Below are 19734 nucleotides of genomic sequence, written 5' to 3'. Positions count from 1 at the left end.
ACTGACTGCACAGACCATGTTTTCAGGAGGACTTTCTCACTTCAACATAGATTCTAACTACTTTCTACCCGCTGATCACAGCTAATATAGCAAAGCTGCTCTCTGGCATCGAACTCAGGAGCAGCAGAAGCATCTGGACTCACTTTACTGGATGGCTGACCTGAATGAGGATCAGAGATTTTTTCTTAAATTGAGGGTGTAAATGAGACAGTTTGCCAATGGAATAAGACGATTAACATAAAAAAAAAAAAAAACTATTGCATTGTCTTATCTCAAGTGCATATTATCTAGTTATCTTATTTTAAGAGTAAAATACTCATTCCATCGGCAAATCATCTTATTTACCTGCTGAAATTAGGAGTAAAAACACTTTAAGACATTTTGACTTATTTGTAGATTGTTTTTGCAGTGTAGCATTAGCAGGTAGCATCATCTAGCTGCTGCCATCTTTAGCTGCAACTCAGCGGCTCAGTGAGTGGAGGCCTGACATCTTCAAATATGCTTTTCTTTGTTTTTAGGATTAGAAACCAGCAGCAAAGATGAAATGAAGAAGGAACAGATTTAAAAGAACAGTTGATGTTAAACCATAAATTATCCGGTTCTCTTAGTTCCCACCTTCTGATGGTGGAGACATCCTGGTGAAAGTCCCTGTGGACAAAATTAGGGCCAAGTTAGAGTTTAATCCCTGCGGATTGACTGGCAGGCGGGCAGGGAGCGGCTCAGTGTGAGTCTGTTTGGAAGAAGGTAAAAATGGTCAACGGGTTTAAAAAGCAATTAGTTTGGAGGAATCTGCTTATCAGAGATAATTAAAGCAAATTTGGGCGGATGTTTTTAATCCGTCTCTGTTCTGCTTTTTCTTCCTGATGGCGATGATGTCACAGAATCCCTGAGATTTATTTCTGCTTAAAATAAACTGTTGAGATTATTTCTAATCAGAGTGAAATCCTGGTGATCTGCATGGAGGCGCTGATCACACTTTACCTTCACACTCACAGCCGACACCAGGAACCAGGAGTTGTCCAGGGCCTCAGCTTGTCTGAATCCGAACTCAGAACCAGAACTTAGAACTTAGAACCGGACCTTTGAACCAGAGCCAACATGAATCTGTTTGTCTGATTTGAACGGAAGTGATGATCCGGTTCGGCTCAGAAGGTTCTGTGCGGCCGACCGGTACAAAGGGAACAAAGGGTCCGAAATAATTATTTAATTTAAACGATTAATATTTTGGGCTGTTTCTGCAAGTGAAGCCTTTTAAAATCAATTTCTCAAAATGTCAGACTTAAAGTGAACAAGCAGGAATTAAATTTATATTTAATCTTTAAAGAGAAATAAATAAAATTCTGCTTCATCTGCTTAGTTTCAGATTGTATTGTAAATGATCTAGTTTTTATTTTTATTCGCTGTCAGCAGATGATAGGAGCCATGGTTGCCATGGTAACAGTGATGCTGATGTTCTGCTGCTGGAGGAGGAGGAGGAGGTGGGGAGGAGAACTTCTGTTTGTGGGATGTTTCTGCTCTGATCAAAGATCAACAACATAAATTAACCCCCCCACCCCTCCACCACTCCCCACCCTCCTCCTCCTCCTCCTCCTCTGGCCTGTAAATCCAGATCGGATTGGAGGAAAATTGGTGGCAATTAATCCTCTGGGATTGAGAGGACACCCCCCCACCCCCCACTCCCCTCCCTCCCGGCTCTGCCTCCTGATTGGCTCCCGCTGTGAACCCGGGGGCCCGGGGCCACATAAATTCCCTCCTCCGGGTCCCGCTCCCGCTTTCAGACCTTCATCAGCTCCTCTTCCTCAGGATGACGGGCCGGGAGGAGCTCAGTGAGGACAAGCCCAGGCTCCGGATGCTCTCTCCGGGGATCGGGATCGATAAGGCCCGGCTGCATGGCTCCGGGTTCCGCTCCAAAGGCTTCGCCATCACCGACCTGCTGGGCCTGGAGTCGGACCTTCAGGCCCGGCAGCAGCCCGCCGGGCCCCCGGGGGCCACCCTGACCGCTGCGGGTCCCGGAGCAGAGCCTCTGGGTCCGGGCGGCGGCCTCGGGGGTTTCTCCTTCCCGGGCGGTTCCCTGCCGCTGGGTCTGGGCTTCCTGTGCAGCCTGGCGGCCCAGCAGCCCGCCGGCGGCCCCTGCTTCCTACCGGGTCACCTGCCGCTGCTGCAGGGCCGCTCCGAGAGCCACTACCTGCAGCATCTGGAGGCCCAGAGGGAACAGCTCTCCGGTAGGAAGCGCCTCTGGCGGGACCGGTCGGGTCGGTTCGGTTCTGGAAGAATGAAATGATCCAATTTAGTTTCTGATGTTTTGTTCTGCAGATGATGAAGTTCTCTCTGACAGAAACGATTCGAAAAGTTCCGGAAACTCACAGAAGAGGAAGAAGAGGAGACACAGGTGATGAAGATGTTTGATCAAATATGATTTTAAATTTATTTTAGTCTTGTTTTTATTTGGACCCGTTAATCTGTGGTTCGGTTCTGATGAAATTCGCAGCGGTTTTTGTGTTTAAAGCAGAAATAAAGAAAAAACATCAGAATAAAATATTAAACGGAACGAAATTTAATTAATTTATTATTTATTTTTTGGTTTGTTTTTATTTGTTCCGATGGTCCAGGAAATGTTTCAATAATTGGATCAAATTTATGAGTCATTAAATAAAGGTGAAAGTGATAAAACATTTTAAAATTAATCAAATGATTAAATAAAAGGTTTATTTTTGTCATTAAGTAAAAAAGTGTAAACAAAAAGAAATTTCGTTTAGAACAGATCTATAGAATAATTCATTTTTTAAACCGCAGCCTTTATAAGATAAACAGCAGAGATAAAAACATTTGATGATAAACACTAAAGTAAAAGAATAACTGCATTTTTACAACATTTAGTTCGTTTTTATTTAATTTTATCCAGAAACGAACAGGAAAAAAAATTTATAAATACTATAAATATAGCTTATTTTATTTAAAAACGGACAGAGTTTAAAAGGTTTAGTTTAATATATTAATAATATTACTAATATTATTACTAATAATAGTAATAATATTATTACTAATAATATTAATATTATTTAACAATAAATTCAGATTAAAGGTATGATGAAAATAAATTAAATGATCGAAAAACTGAAAACGATCCGATGAGGAGAAAAAAAACACTAAAAATAAATAAATAAAGATTAAAGCAGAAATAAAAAGAGAATAATTAAACAGATCAAAGGTTTCACTCTTGGTTCCGGTTCTGATCTTCCTCCTCCTCCTCTTCCTCAGGACGGTGTTCACCTCCCACCAGCTGGAGGAGCTGGAGAAGGCCTTCCATGAGGCCCACTATCCGGACGTCTACGCCCGGGAGATGCTGGCCATGAAGACGGAGCTGCCGGAGGACCGGATCCAGGTGGGACGGAGCTCCGGGCCTACAGACACGTTACAATAAATACAACTATAAAATTAAAATCTTTAATTATTTTCTAGGATATAAATCCTGATTATAAAAGATCAAACGATTTTTTCCTCTAGCTGTAAGAAAATAACATGAACATTTTTACCAAATAAAGGCAATTAGTTATTATTAATATTAAAATAGATCAACTTAAATAAAACAAGACTCTGTGAATAAAATTAAACAAAAATACTTTATTATACACTATAATGAAACAATGGGCAAATTTACAGCAGCAGAAAGATTATTGAAAATAGCCACACAAATGTGGACCTTAGAAAAATGTATAAGAATAACATAATAGTGAAGAGTTAAAATATAAATAATAAAATACTGTAAAGTGTTTTAATAATATAAAACTGGAGAATAAATAATATGCAGCTATGGATATTTTTACAGTAATATAAATAGCAGCATCATCAGAGATGTGCAGAATGGCAGCAGCAGGTTATTTAACTGGTTGAGGTTGATGGGAACAGTGGTGGTTCTAGAGTCTTCCAGCTGCTGGGAGGAAGGATCTGTGATAACGCTCCCTGGTGCATTTAAGGTGCAGCAGTCTGTCACTGAAGGAGCTGTCCAGTTCAGCACCAGCTGAACCAGCATGGGGGGGGGATCCGTCTGTTTCCCACCTCCTGCACTGAGTCCAGAGGGCGTCCAATCACAGCTGGCCTTCCTGATCAGCTGATCCAGCTGCTTCCTCTCAGCTACAGATAAGCCTCTGCTCCAACAGGGAGCTCCAGAGAAGAAGGTCTTTAGGAGCGCCCCCTGCTGTCTGCTCAGCAGGAAGAGTCTGCTCTGACCTTCTGATCCGGAGCCTCAGTGTTGTGAGCCCAGTTTGTTGTTCAGGTGAACACCGAGGTAGAGTCCACTACCTCACTGTCCGTCCCCTGGATGTTCACCGGTGACAGTGGGGAGGAAAGTCCGCCACTCGCTCCTTGGTTTTCCCTGCATTAATCCGATATTTTTTATTGTCTCTTATCTGGTTGTTGGATGTTAGCATTATGGAGCTAAATGAATCCCTTTGTTAGTTTATGAGCATTTTAACATGAATGTTGAGGAAACGTTGGCCTTTTTTTAACGTTCCGGTTCTGTGATGTGTTCCAGGTGTGGTTCCAGAACCGGCGGGCGAAGTGGCGAAAGCGTGAGAAGTGCTGGGGTCGCAGTAGCGTCATGGCGGAGTACGGGCTGTACGGCGCCATGGTCCGACACTCCATCCCGCTGCCAGAGTCCATCCTGAACTCGGCCAAGAACGGCATGATGGGATCCTGCGCCCCCTGGCTGCTCGGTGAGCCGCATGCACGTCAGTGCCACGCACACGCACCACACCACTATCAATACACACTCCGCCACACACGAATCGCACCCTCAGCTCTGTTCGCCACAGCGCCCCCTACAGTTTTCTCTGCTTAATGACTCCCATTCTGAACTGCACTGCTCTGACTCCGCCCACTCAGGTATGCACAAGAAGTCCCTGGAAATGTCCAAGAAGTGTTCCAGTCCTCTGGAGTCGGACTCGGCCCGCTCCGACTCCTTCTGCAGCGCCTCCGAACAGCAGGCTGGGGCGACACGGGAGGAGGAGGAGGAGCTTCTGGGGGGCGAGGAGACAGAGGAGGAGGAGGCGATGGACCTGTCCAGCTCCTCCAAACAGCAGCAATCAGAAGAGGGCGGGGCTTCCAGCAGGACCGCCCCCTCACCACAGCCGCAGAGCGGCAGCGAATCAGAGGAGCGCAGCTGAAGGCGGGAGGATCCGGCTGTGGACGGACTGACGAGAACTGCTCTGTGATTGGCTCCTACCTCAGGGAGCTGAGCCAATAAACAGCAGAGACATCAACTGTTGCTATGCAAAGTAGCTTAACTCAAATGTATAAAACTGTCTAAAATATTTATTCTGTGATCTTAGTCCAGTCCCGCCCCCCTACCTCACACCAAAGGCTTCTGGGAGCTAACCAATCAAAGAGGAGTGGGCGGGGCTAATAGCAGCACTGGTATAACGGGGGTTCTCCTTCCTGAAGGACTGCTGTGGTGGGACTGCTCCAGCAGTCAGGCTGATGGAGGAGGAGGAGGAGGAGAAGGAGGAGCAGGAGGAGGGGAAGGAGGAGGAGGAGCTACATTCTGTGACTTTTCTTTGTTTTATATTTATGTCCTTTTGCTGTTTGTTTGTTGTCTGAGGCTCTGAATGTAAAATACAGGAAAATAAGTTGTTTAATAAAATCCTCATTATTATTATTTATGGTTATTATTCATGTCTGTACAGTTATCACTCATTAAGCTGAAATAAAATCTGATATTTTTGGAACATTAGAGGCTTTGTGTCATAATGCATCATGAAGGTATTGATAATTACTGAACCAATCTATTTGCATGGCTTCTAGTTCGACCAGTTTGTAAACGAGCTGCAGAAACAGACGCTACACCATAGAGCTGCAGAAACAGACGCTACACCATAGAGCTGCAGAAACAGAAGCTACACCATAGAGCTGCAGAAACAGACGCTACACCATAGAGCTGCAGAAACAGACGCTACACCATAGAGCTGCAGAAACAGACGCTACACCATAGAGCTGCAGAAACAGAAGCTACACCATAGAGCTGCAGAAACAGACGCTACGCCATAGAGCTGCAGAAACAGACGCTACACCATAGAGCTGCAGAAACAGACGCTACACCATAGAGCTGCAGAAACAGAAGCTACACCATAGAGCTGCAGAAACAGACGCTACGCCATAGAGCTGCAGAAACAGACGCTACACCATAGAGCTGCAGAAACAGAAGCTACACCATAGAGCTGCAGAAACAGACGCTACGCCATAGAGCTGCAGAAACAGACGCTACACCATAGAGCTGCAGAAACAGACGCTACACCATAGAGCTGCAGAAACAGACGCTACACCATAGAGCTGCAGAAACAGAAGCTACGCCATAGAGCTGCAGAAACAGACGCTACGCCATAGAGCTGCAGAAACAGACGCTACACCATAGAGCTGCAGAAACAGACGCTACACCATAGAGCTGCAGAAACAGACGCTACACCATAGAGCTGCAGAAACAGACGCTACACCATAGAGCTGCAGAAACAGAAGCTACACCATAGAGCTGCAGAAACAGACGCTACACCATAGAGCTGCAGAAACAGACGCTACACCATAGAGCTGCAGAAACAGACGCTACGCCATAGAGCGGGTATCTATCTATCAATCCATCATCCATCATCCATCCCTCCATCCTCCTCCCATCTATCCATCCATCATCCATCCCTCCATCCTCCTCCCATCTATCCATCCATCCTTCCATCCATCCCTCCATCCTCCTCCCATCTATCCATCCATCATCCATCCCTCCATCCTCCTCCCATCTATCCATCCATCCTTCCATCCATCCCTCCATCCTCCTCCCATCTATCATCTATCCATCCATCATCCATCCCTCCATCCTCCTCCCATCTATCCATCCATCATCCATCCCTCCATCCTCCTCCCATCTATCCATCCATCATCCATCCCTCCATCCTCCTCCCATCTATCCATCCATCCTTCCATCCATCCCTCCATCCTCCTCCCATCTATCATCTATCCATCCATCATCCATCCCTCCATCCTCCTCCCATCTATCCATCCATCCTTCCATCCATCCCTCCATCCTCCTCCCATTTATCATCAATCCATCCATCATCCATCCCTCCATCCTCCTCCCATCTATCCATCCATCATCCATCCCTCCATCCTCCTCCCATCTATCCATCCATCATCCATCCCTCCATCCTCCTCCCATCTATCCATCCATCCTTCCATCCATCCCTCCATCCTCCTCCCATTTATCATCTATCCATCCATCATCCATCCCTCCATCCTCCTCCCATCTATCCATCCATCATCCATCCCTCCATCCTCCTCCCATCTATCCATCCATCATCCATCCCTCCATCCTCCTCCCATCTATCCATCCATCATCCATCCCTCCATCCTCCTCCCATCTATCCATCCATCATCCATCCCTCCATCCTCCTCCCATCTATCCATCCATCCTTCCATCCATCCCTCCATCCTCCTCCCATCTATCATCTATCCATCCATCCTCCATCCCTCCATCCTCCTCCCATCTATCCATCCATCCTTCCATCCATCCCTCCATCCTCCTCCCATCTATCATCTATCCATCCATCATCCATCCCTCCATCCTCCTCCCATCTATCCATCCATCCTTCCATCCATCCCTCCATCCTCCTCCCATCTATCCATCCATCCTTCCATCCATCCCTCCATCCTCCTCCCATCTATCCATCATCCATCCTCCATCCATCGGTGGCACAGACAGAATGACAGTTTGTTCCTTCAGCTAGGAACAAAGTGTAATATTTTTATGAGGCTGGAACCATGGATGCCTCCTCATCTGCTAAGATCTATGATGTAATGATGTGATGATGTAATGATGTGATGGTGTAATGATAGCATCAATATGTTTCCTTACATCTGGAAATAGATCAATGCTTAACAGAAATTAATTTATAGCGTTTCTTTAATGTTTTACTAGGACTAACCGCTACATGTTCCAATCATGTGTCAAAGTAACAGGAAAAGCGCCCATTTGGCGCTGGACAAGTCAACTGCGTCACTTCCGGTACAGTCTTCCAGCGGTTCGTTAGCCCTGAGCTAAGCTAACTGCGGCCTAAGATGACGGATCTAGCGGCAGTAAGGCGGCGGGTGGTTCTGGTGGTGAGCGGTTTAGCCGAGGCGCTGCTGAGGGAGATCCGGACCGTGGAGGAGAAGGTCTCCTTCACCGGCATGAAGCCCCGGACCGAGGTAGGCTAACTGCTGCTAACGCCTAACACCATAGATATCCATAATAAAGGCTAGATGTCTTACGCCGGAGTCTCAAACGTCATCACCGGGCGGCCATCTTGCCTCAGGCAGGCTTTCTGTTGTGCTCTGTGGTACTTAATGTAAGGTGAGTGATCAGCACGAACACAAATACTCTTATCTCATTGAATTCTTGACGGATTTACAAACAGTTTCGTTTCTTACAAACATTATGAACGTGGCTATAATTCTTGATGCTTGAACATGTCGAAATTGCAGATTTTCTTGTCGAAAAATGACTTAATCGTGCAGCATAGTTGTGCATCACGGTTACTTGCACAAGTTATCAATAACGATTGTATGTCAATTAATCTTTGGTGTAAATTACAATCTTTGTCGATGTGGTTGTAGTTATTAGTTGGCTAATAACAATAATCTGAGTGTTGTTGGATTTTCATTATTAGCCTAACGTTAGCTGGCTAATAACAAGAAGCTGCGAAGTGAGACCTAAAGTTAGTAAGTTAGCAGCTAACGTTACAGTTTAGCTAGCTGCTAACGTTAACCAGCAACTTTACATCAGTGGAAGAGGCAGAATTTATACATGATTAATGCATGATTTCCAATAGATTTGGTTTGTCAAAACATCTTACATTATGTTACAGGAATTTGCTGGGTTTATTTATAGGAAGATGCCAGACTTTTGTGCAGCCTACGGATGCTCCAATCGCCGTAGTGTCAAAACGAGAGCCAGTGGGATCACCTTTCACACGTAAGATATAAAATTATGATTTGTATTTGGGATAATCGTTAGTTAATTAGTGGATGTATGTACAATACAGGCTCTGGTACACAGGAACATCGGGGCTATGACATAATAGTATTACAAGATTGCTGTTGACTCAAAGCTTTTATAAGTTTGTATTAGTTTCGTTTGGACAACTTTTTATAAGTAGTTTAGTGTGGTTGTGTTATTCTCAAGTGCATACATACATACAATTACCCCAAACATATTTCATTTAGGTGTGTATTTTTGTGCTAACCCTTAATGTTGACAGAAGGAAAAAGCTTTGGAAATGCTGACAATAATTTATACTTCTTGGAACATTTCTCACGTTTTTAAGGTTTCCCAAAAATGGAAAGATGAGGAAGCTGTGGGAACTTGCCCTAAGAAGGGACAGTTTTGTTGCGACTGACAGGACTCTGCTTTGCAGTGAGCACTTCAGGAGTGAGGATTTTGACCGAACAGGGCAGACAGTCCGACTTAAAGATGGTGTTGTGCCCAAAATCTTCAATTTTCCAGCTCATCTTCAAAGGGTATGTGTATCATTGCAATTTAATCACATATTGATATAACACTCTTATACACTGTGAATTGTTGCTGGTCACTTTTGTTTCTGCAAGATATATAATGTGTTGTTTAGTAGCACCTTTTAGACACTCAAAACCTCTTTACTTAATTTTAGCTAGTAGCCACAAGAAACACAACCACCTCTAGAAGAGTGGAAGACAACCTGCCAATGGACGTGTCCCAGGATGTACCTCAACCTGATGCTGTGAGTGTTTTCATGTGGCTTGTTAAAAACAATTTGTTATATTAAATCCTTTATCTTATAAAAAGTTTGACTCTGTCGCTCATAAACTTGAATTTATAAATGTGTGAACGTTGAAACTAAACCCAAGGGTAGGCAGCCTTTACAATCAAAAGAGAAATTTTTTTTTCAGAGCCACAAAACATATTTTTGCCTTATAAGTGGACAAGCCTTTACAATTACTTAAATGTATGCTGTTGTGTTTTCTGTCGGATAATTGGAGTATCTTGTATTTAGGCTCACAGAATTGAAAAGTAAACATTTAATTCTTAAAAAAATAAGTAATTTCTATACCACTATTATTTATATATATTTTTTTATATTTATGCAAAACAACAGGGAGCCACTGGAGAGAGGGGTTTGAGCTGCAAGCGGCAGGCCACTGACCACTTGTATGCATTGCCTGCTTGCCCTAAGGCTATAAAAGCCAAACTTTTATTATGGATATCTATGCCTAACACACCCAGCACTTCCGGGGAAGGAAGCTCTGCTTGGTGACGTCAGTGTCCACCCAGCCTTTATAACATTTTCACCTAAGATGTCGGAAAAAGCTCTAAACATGACGTCAGTAATTATAAAGGCATGTGGTGGGGGTTCGGACCGGTTCGGTCTGGTTCTGATGGGGTTTCAGGTGTTCAGCTTGTCTGGAGGTTCAGTTCTTCAGGTGGTTCTGTGATATGTTACCATAGAAACGGCTCCCCTCAGCACACCTGGACCCAGTCATCAGTGTTGCCCAATGGCACTTCAGAGGAATTAGAGGAACAAAGGTGACCAGATTACTGAAATCTGGTCTGCAGACATTGATAAAAATAAATAAATAAAATCTAAATTAAAATAGGAAACAGGGACAAAGATGCTTTCTTTCATCTTAACATATTTATTAATATTTAAATGAGAAGTCCGCTCATATTCAGAATTCAAACTTCTGAAAGTTCTTTAAATGTGAAATGATTCCATCCTGTTCAATAAATGATCAGTGTTTTTAATTCAGAGTAATTTTCATGTGAATGTGCTTTACTGGAGGCATCCATGTTTGTCAAAGAACACTACTGCCACCTGCTGGTTAGTGACGTCACGGTGCGGTATCGGCTGTTGATCAAGTCCCAGTGCTGTATCTGGTGTTTGTCACAACGCGCTATTATCCAAGTCATCTTGAAAACATTCTTCTTCCAAATGTTGGCTACATATTACGGGTTTTTTCTCTGGCCAGAAGTTCGATGGCAAATCCTCCCTCTTCAAGTTGGCGATCCAACGACCAACCCGTCCGTGGAGGATCAGGAATCAGAAAGATGGAATAACTCTTTTTTTTCACTTTTACCCGATGTATTCCAGCATCCAGCTGCCATGCACGTGGGCATTGTCAGTTTCACTATAGCTCTGGTGAATTTCAATGGTGAAGTCCTCTGGAAATCTTCAATAATTGTTGTTGATTGCAGATGTGTCTAGTAGTTCCCATTGATTTAGCTTGGAAAGCGGGGAGAATGGCGCTAGGCTTACCGCACCGTGACGTCACTGCTGGAAGATGGCAGGAGGGAGGGGCTACTATAGTTGGGCAAAAATGGCCGCTCCCAGACTCAGTGATCACGATGAAAATTATTGTTCTTTTTACTTATTAACGCTAAATTCATTAAATCACGGCAAACGTATTAGTTTTAGGTATAAAAGATGATCCGTTGGTTATTCCTTCCTTTAAAAAAACAACACTTTAGAGTTAAATCAAGGAATGTGTCGCTCCTATTTCCTAAGATTAATCAAATTAACCGTTCAATAGTGTTTATCAGCCATCTGGTCATTCTGACTCCTGCCTGCTCCTCTAGTAGAATCTCTCCATCAGTGTTAATTTTCTCCTCGCTTCTTTCTATCAGTCTACCTCTAATCTAAAACAGGGACATTAAACATCAAACTTTAGGCTGGGTTTGGGTCCCAGAGGTTCGGTTCCCTGCGAAACGAGTCGGTCCTCCTCTGTGTTTCAGACCCAGTGGGGCTGATGGGGGTTTACTGGTTTTCTCAGGAGGAAGTGGGAGCTGCAGTGGACCAGCTGTGTCTGGAAGCTGTGGATAAAATCCTGAAGATAATGGAAGTGAACATGGCCACAGAGGAAGTGACCGCTGGAGAAGCTCCGCCTCCACCTGATGACGGCTGTGGAAGCTCAACGAGGACTGCAGTGGACCAGCTGTGTCTGGAAGCTGTGGATAAAATCCTGGAGATAATGGAAGTGAACGTGGCCACACAGGAAGTGACCGCTGGAGAAGCTCCGCCTCCACCTGATGACGGCTGTGGAAGCTCAACGAGGACCGAGACAGAACAAGGTGAGTTCTCACTCCTCCAGGTTCTAGGTTACCAGGGTTACATCACTTCCTGTGGGCCAGTGACGGTAAGGCTGAACCAGTATGTTGGCATCAAACTGGTTCCAGTCCAGAGCAGGAAGCCGGAGCTGTGGTTCCTGCTCGATTTAAAAAGAAAAAGAAAGAAAAATCGTTTAAAAAACACTGAATCGTCTGCATAGAGGCGGATATTAGGAGATAGATCAAGGATTACTAGAAGATGGGACATCTCAGAAAACATGAGTCACAGCAGAAAAACAGGAACCACCAAAGGGGGAGGGGCTTAATCCTCTAATATGACTCACTGAGATTATTTTCTCTGCTATAAATCAGACTGAGCTTCAGATGGAAATCAAACCTTTATAAAAGAACAGAGGCAGTAGTTTAGGAAACGGATCCCAGGAAGAACAGATGTTCTGGAAGGAGCTGATGTCAGAACGGCGCCGAGCTTCATTTCTCTGTGTTTCAGGTGAAAAGGCAGCCATCGCTGAAGCCGGCAGAGACCACGCCTACATCCTCCTGCTCATAGTCAGTCCACCAATCAGGCTGCAGGTAGAGGAACCCTGGGGACGCTCAGCAAAACGTTGATCATGTTCCTGTTTTCAGAGCCCCGCTGGAGACGCTGGGAACCTGCTGGTGGCGCTGCAGACCACCGACAGCGCTGAGGGTGAGTTAGAGAAGAAGAACGGATCCCTGAGGAGCTGCTGCTATAATCTGGCCTGAAACATTCATCGGATTAATTGATTGTTGAGATTATTTATACAGCATGGAATCAATTCCACACGTCATCATCTCAAAGCGACCCGCTATGAGCAGCAATTATACCAAGATTGTAAAAAAATACGTAAACAATTTAAATTAAGGATAAATGTTTCTGCCTGTAAATCTGCTCTATGACTCACAAGTCGAAAAGTTTCAGTTTCAACTGGTTTCATTTCGTAAAATAATCATCTTTTTTAGGAACCTTTAGCTATCTGATTATTAATCCATTAATTAAAAAACGTATTAATTGATTTGCAAATGAATGTTTAGTTGCAGCTCTTGTTATTTAAATGTGAGCAGCTCCCTCTGCTGGTGGTCAGATGAACTGCTTCTTCTCCTCTGGTCCTACAGGTGAGAAGATGCAGCTCCCCTCCTCCTCCCCACCAGCGACTGATGACCATGGATACGCTCGACCATCGACGGCGCCACCAGACGCCGCCTCAGCCATGGAGGCGGGACGTAGAACCCAACAGCCAGTCCAGCCCCCCCTGCAGTGCTCCCAGTGCACCAAGCTGTTCCCCAGCGCCGAGCGGCTGGCCGACCATCACAGGAAGTCCCACCCGCTGTGCTCCGTGTGCGGCACGCAGTTCAGCGGCATCCTGAAGCTCCGGGAGCACGAGATGAAGGAGCACGGACTCCTGCCTTACTCCTGCAGCTACTGCCCCAAAACATTCAACCACAAGACTCACCGCGACCTCCACGAGAAGGCGCGGCACACCCGCGAGAAGAACTGCCACTGCGACATCTGTGGGAGGAGCTTCTCCTGCGCCAGCGTGCTGAAAACCCACAGACTGACCCACTTCAACAAGACCTTCATCTGCGAGGTCTGTGGGAAGACCTTCTACCACGCCTCCCACCTGAAGCGCCACACGCTGGTCCACCAGGAGGTGCGACCGTACAGCTGCTCCACCTGTGGGAGGGGCTTCAACCAGGCCGCCAACCTACGCAGCCACCAGGCCAAGCACAGCGGAGAGAGGCAGCTCTGCTCCATCTGCGGGAAGAGCTTCCGCTACCTGAAGAACCACGTCATCAGCAAACATCCGCACGAGGCGGCGGCCGGCGAGCTGCCGCCCCGCCACGCCATCATCAGCTGCCCGGTGTGCAGGAAGAAGTTCCCCAATGCGTCGCAGTGCAGGACGCATCAGCTCCAGCACACAGGGGTGAAGCCCTTCCACTGCCAGGCGTGCGGGAAGAGCTACGGCCGGAAGGCGCAGCTGCGGGCGCACGCCGCCACCCACGGCGGCAACAAGCCCTACAGGTGCTCCGTGTGCACCAAGACCTTCAGCCTGGCCTCCAGCTTCCTGAGGCACCGCAGCATCCACAGCGGCGCGACACCCTACAGCTGCCAGGCCTGCGGGAAGAACTTCCGCCTCCTCACCTTCCTCAAAGCTCACCTGCAGACCAGAAGGCACCTGAGGCGGACTCAGCAGAACCAGGACCCCACTGACCAGCACTGAACCAGACTGGATCCTGTCCAGCAGTTACAGAACTCTGAGCTCTGACCCACTTCTAGACGTCCCGCTTCTAGACGTCCCGCTTCTAGACGTCCCAGTTCTAGAAGTCCAGTTAGTTTAGAACCGTTCTTTCTTTTCTATAAAGGTTTCCTTTCTTCCTGTTCCTTCCATCCGTTGCTGTTGATCCAAACCTTCTAAGGTGAGACGTGACTCCATGGGCCAGATGTGGACTGGTTTCCAGTCTAATGTGGACTGGTTTCCAGTCTGAGCAGCTGGTAGGTCCCCAGTAATTCCAGATGATAGCGTGTAATCCATCAGACCTGCGGCCAGATTAAAGGACGTATACAAGCGATAATCCACCTTTGTGTTTGAACAAAAGCTGTAATCACCTTCCTGATGATGGCTGCTAATCTGCTGCAGATAAACAGCCTGTTTACTCGCTGCAGCAACAGCTGGATCTGCTCCAGATGTTTGCTGCTGGCTAATGAGGCAGCAGGACCAGACAACATGTTTACCCTGAAGAACCTCCTCTGGTTCCTGGAGTACCCTCAGACCCTCCTCTTGTTCCTGAAGAACCTCCTCTGGTTCCTGGAGTACCCTCAGACCCTCCTCTTGTTCCTGAAGAACCTCCTCTGGTTCCTGGAGTACCCTCAGACCCTCCTCTTGTTCCTGAAGAACCTCCTCTGGTTCCTGGAGAATCCTCAGACCCTCCGCTGGTTCCTGAAGAACCTCCTCTGGTTCCTCTGGTTCCTGGAGTACCCTCAGACCCTCCTCTTGTTCCTGGAGAACCCTCAGAGTCTCCTCTGGTTCCTGAAGAACCCTCAGACCCTCCTCTGGTTCCTGAAGAACCTCCTCTGGTTCCTTAAGAACCCTCAGACCCTCCTCTGGTTCCTGAAGAACCTCCTCTGGTTCCTTAAGAACCCTCAGACCCTCCTCTGGTTCCTGAAGAACCCTCAGAACCTCCTCTGGTTCCGGAAGAACCCTCAGAGTCTCCTCTGGTTCCTGAAGAACCCTCAGACCTTCCTCTGGTTCCTCTGGTTCCTGGAGAACCCTCAGAGTCTCCTCTGGTTCCTGAAGAACCCTCAGACCCTCCTTTGGTTCCTCTGGTTCCTGGAGAACCCTCAGAACCTCCTCTGGTTCCTGAAAAACCTCCTCTGGTTCTTCTGGTTCCTTGAGAACCCTCAGACCCTCCTCTGGTTCCTGAAAAACCTCCTCTGGTTCTTCTGGTTCCTTGAGAACCCTCAGAACCTCCTCTGGTTCCTGAAAAACCTCCTCTGGTTCTTCTGGTTCCTTGAGAACCCTCAGACCCTCCTCTGGTTCCTGAAGAACCCTCAGAACCTCCTCTGGTTCCTGAAGAACCCTCAGACCCTCCTCTGGTTCCTGAAGAACCCTCAGAACCTCCTCTGGTTCCTGAAGAACCTCCTTTGGTTCCTCTGGTTCCTGAATAACCTCCTCTGGTTCCTCTGGTTCCTTGAGAACCCTCAGACCCTCCTCTGGTTCCTGAAGAACCTCCTCTGGTTCCTCTGGTTCCTGAAGAACCCTCAGACCCTCCTCTGGTTCCTGAAGAACCCTCAGAACCTCCTCTGGTTCCCAGAGAATCTAATTATTAAAAGAAGAAAAGATCAAAGTTATGATGAAGTTGAATTAAACCAATAAGTTTTTATAAAACTGAAATAATTGTTTGATCAATAAAGAAGAAGAAGTATATTAAATAGATCCATCCATCCGTTATCTGACTTGCTTGTCCTGAGTGGGGGTGGCGAGGGGTGCTGGTTCCTATCAGTGGGCGAGAGGCGGGGTCAGTAAATAGATTTAGATGGAAAATAATAGATAATTTTAATAGATTCTGATTGATCTTCTGATCTGCTGTCAGTAATAATTCAACCAATAACTGAAATCAGACGATCACATCGGATCAAATCTAGATAAATAATCACAAAGAGACAGAACTAAAAACATAGATATATTCATCTAGAAGCCCCGTTGTGATCTAGATGAACTGATTCTAGAACAGGAACTAGTTCATCTGTAGACAAATGAGAATTATTAAGTAGAATCTGTCATCCTATTTTTATACCTGCTGTGCTCATGTTCTGTTGGGTTTATGTCTGGTTCTGAAGATCCGGTTCTGAAGATCTGGTTCTGGTCCGATTCAGCCTGATGCTGTCAGAGGAACTGGATCAGAACCTTTTAATTCCATTCCTGGTTTTCAGGTCAAACAGAAGCTGAGCTCGTCCTCAACACCTGCTGTTGCTGATCCACCTGTTGGCCCCGCCCCCACCTGTTGGCCCCGCCCCCACCTGTTGGCCCCGCCCCCATCTGTACTGATGAGAGAACTGATTGAAACGTGAAATAAAATGGACCTTTTTAATGTTTTCATATTTGTTATGCATTAACGACCTAAACTGGAGATAAATGAGAATAAAAAGATTTTTACTTGGATGAAAAATAATGATCTTCAGTCACAGTAGATATTTTATTCTAGATCAGTTCTTCAACTTAGAATCTAGAATGTTCCGGAGAGCTCTGCTCCGTTTTCTGAATCGGTGTTGGTCAGACAGGCTGTGGGTTCGGTACCGGAACATGTTTTCCATGAATAAAGTTCTGGTTCTGCAGAGAGTCCAGAACCGGACCTCAGATTGTTCGGTTCAAAGTTTGGGTCATCTAACTGGTTCCCCTCATGTTGGACCAGTTCTGGTCCAGATGTTGGTTCTGAAGCCCCCAGAATGAACCCGGTTCCCGTTAGATGGACCCGGTTCTCTTCCTTTTACTCCAGTTGTAATCTGAAAACTGTACATCTGGTTCTGGAGGAGGACCCAGATGATACCTCTCAGAGGTCCAGTTGGTCCAGAACCGGTGGAGCTAGAATGTTCTCCATCTACTCTGCTAGACTGTCAGATTTAATCCAATTATAATCCAATAACTGCAGCTGAACGAGGAGCTTCCATCAGTTCCTCGTTACATAAACGCTTCTGCAGCGCGACGGATCCGCCTCCTAATCCGCCCCGGATTATTGTTCCATCCAAGTCTAATGAAGTCAGTTTGCATCCGATCACGGCCTGCTGACAGCATCAGCACAACTTCTACTATAGATATGTTCTACTGGACACATTCTACTATAGATATGTTCTACTAGAGACAACTTCTACTATAGATATGTTCTACTAGAGACACATTCTACTATAGATATGTTCTACTAGAGACAACTTCTACTATAGATATGTTCTACTAGAGACAACTTCTACTATAGATATGTTCTACTAGAGACAACTTCTACTATAGACATGTTCTACTAGAGACACGTTCTACTATAGATATGTTCTACTGGACACATTCTACTATAGATATGTTCTACTAGAGACAACTTCTACTATAGATATGTTCTACTAGAGACAACTTCTACTATAGATATGTTCTACTAGAGACAACTTCTACTATAGATATGTTCTACTAGAGACACGTTCTACTATAGATATGTTCTACTGGACACATTCTACTATAGATATGTTCTACTGGAGACAACTTCTACTTTAGATATGTTCTACTAGACACATTCTACTATAGATATGTTCTACTAGAGACACGTTCTACTATAGATATGTTCTACTATAGATATGTTCTACTAGAGACAACTACTATAGATATGTTCTACTGGAGACACGTTCTACTATAGATATGTTCTACTATAGATATGTTCTACTAGAGACAACTACTATAGATATGTTCTACTGGAGACATTCTACTATAGATATGTTCTACTGTACACGTTCTACTATAGATATATTCTACTGGAGACATTCTACTATAGATATGTTCTACTAGAGACAACTTCTACTATAGATATGTTCTACTAGAGACAACTTCTACTATAGATATGTTCTATTGGACACGTTCTACTATAGATATGTTCTACTAGAGACATTCTACTATAGATATGTTCTACTGGAGACATTCTACTATAGATATGTTCTACTAGACACATTCTACTATAGATATGTTCTACTAGAGACACGTTCTACTATAGATATGTTCTACTATAGATATGTTCTACTAGAGACAACTACTATAGATATGTTCTACTAGAGACAACTTCTACTATAGATATGTTCTACTAGAGACAACTTCTACTATAGATATGTTCTACTAGAGACAACTTCTACTATAGATATGTTCTACTAGAGACACGTTCTACTATAGATATGTTCTACTGGACACATTCTACTATAGATATGTTCTACTGGAGACAACTTCTACTTTAGATATGTTCTACTAGACACATTCTACTATAGATATGTTCTACTAGAGACACGTTCTACTATAGATATGTTCTACTATAGATATGTTCTACTAGAGACAACTACTATAGATATGTTCTACTGGAGACATTCTACTATAGATATGTTCTACTGTACACGTTCTACTATAGATATATTCTACTGGAGACATTCTACTATAGATATGTTCTACTAGAGACAACTTCTACTATAGATATGTTCTACTAGAGACAACTTCTACTATAGATATGTTCTATTGGACACGTTCTACTATAGATATGTTCTACTAGAGACATTCTACTATAGATATGTTCTACTGGAGACATTCTACTATAGATATGTTCTACTAGAGACATTCTACTATAGATATGTTCTACTGGAGACATTCTACTATAGATATGTTCTACTGGACACGTTCTACTATAGATATGTTCTACTAGAGACATTCTACTATAGATATGTTCTACTGGAGACATTCTACTATAGATATGTTCTACTGGACACGTTCTACTATAGATATGTTCTACTAGAGACATTCTACTATAGATATGTTCTACTGGACACGTTCTACTATAGATATGTTCTACTAGAGACAACTTCTACTATAGATATGTTCTACTGGACACGTTCTACTATAGATATGTTCTACTAGAGACATTCTACTATAGATATGTTCTACTGGAGACATTCTACTATAGATATGTTCTGCTAGAGACATTCTACTATAGATATGTTCTACTGGACACGTTCTACTATAGATATGTTCTACTATAGATATGTTCTACTAGAGACACATTCTACTATAGATATGTTCTACTGGACATGTTCTACTATAGATATGTTCTACTAGAGACACATTCTACTATAGATATGTTCTACTAGAGACACATTCTACTATAGATATGTTTTACTGGACACGTTCTACTATAGATATGTTCTACTGGAGACATTCTATTATAGATATATTCGACTAGACACATTCTACTATAGATATGTTCTACTAGAGACACATTCTACTATAGATATATTCGACTAGACACATTCTACTATAGATACGTTCTACTAGAGACACATTCTACTATAGATATGTTCTACTGGAGACACATTCTAC

At 44.5% G+C, this 19734-nt stretch overlaps 3 protein-coding genes across 6 annotated transcripts; all 3 read left to right on the top strand.

The window, feature by feature from the left end:
- The first annotated feature begins 1756 nt into the window (after window positions 1-1756).
- vsx1 (visual system homeobox 1 homolog, chx10-like) lies at window positions 1757-5419 on the top strand. Of its 2 annotated transcripts, none has more exons than XM_038301721.1 (5): window positions 1757-2222; window positions 2314-2389; window positions 3259-3382; window positions 4532-4712; window positions 4882-5419. In XM_038301721.1, the coding sequence occupies exons 1-5, from the start codon at window positions 1805-1807 to the stop codon at window positions 5160-5162; spliced, it is 1080 nt and encodes a 359-aa protein (XP_038157649.1). In that variant the 5' UTR covers window positions 1757-1804; the 3' UTR covers window positions 5163-5419. The 2 variants fall into 2 exon arrangements, with proteins under 2 accessions (XP_038157649.1, XP_038157642.1); XM_038301714.1 differs by having other exon boundaries at window positions 4532-4727.
- A 2598-nt stretch (window positions 5420-8017) lies between these two features.
- LOC119794229 (THAP domain-containing protein 3-like) lies at window positions 8018-13236 on the top strand. Of its 3 annotated transcripts, XM_038301699.1 has the most exons (8): window positions 8018-8223; window positions 8883-8989; window positions 9342-9534; window positions 9684-9773; window positions 11821-11871; window positions 12007-12118; window positions 12603-12661; window positions 12740-13236. In XM_038301699.1, the coding sequence occupies exons 1-8, from the start codon at window positions 8095-8097 to the stop codon at window positions 12854-12856; spliced, it is 858 nt and encodes a 285-aa protein (XP_038157627.1). In that variant the 5' UTR covers window positions 8018-8094; the 3' UTR covers window positions 12857-13236. The 3 variants fall into 3 exon arrangements, with proteins under 3 accessions (XP_038157627.1, XP_038157619.1, XP_038157634.1); XM_038301691.1 differs by having other exon boundaries at window positions 8020-8223; window positions 11821-12118; window positions 12740-13214; XM_038301706.1 differs by having other exon boundaries at window positions 8080-8368; window positions 11821-12118; window positions 12740-13207.
- A 1512-nt stretch (window positions 13237-14748) lies between these two features.
- LOC119794318 lies at window positions 14749-16598 on the top strand. The gene is made up of 6 exons (XM_038301810.1): window positions 14749-15086; window positions 15156-15206; window positions 15237-15360; window positions 15409-15485; window positions 15606-15762; window positions 15823-16598. The coding sequence occupies exons 1-6, from the start codon at window positions 14749-14751 to the stop codon at window positions 16003-16005; spliced, it is 930 nt and encodes a 309-aa protein (XP_038157738.1). The 3' UTR covers window positions 16006-16598.
- Window positions 16599-19734: the final 3136 nt, after the last annotated feature.

This window comes from Cyprinodon tularosa, unplaced genomic scaffold (genome assembly GCF_016077235.1).
Source record: "Cyprinodon tularosa strain WSP-4 unplaced genomic scaffold, ASM1607723v1 ctg1127, whole genome shotgun sequence".
Taxonomy (NCBI): domain Eukaryota; kingdom Metazoa; phylum Chordata; class Actinopteri; order Cyprinodontiformes; family Cyprinodontidae; genus Cyprinodon; species Cyprinodon tularosa.
Note: the sequence above shows the minus strand (reverse complement) of the source record. Positions and strands in the feature narration are given on the sequence as shown.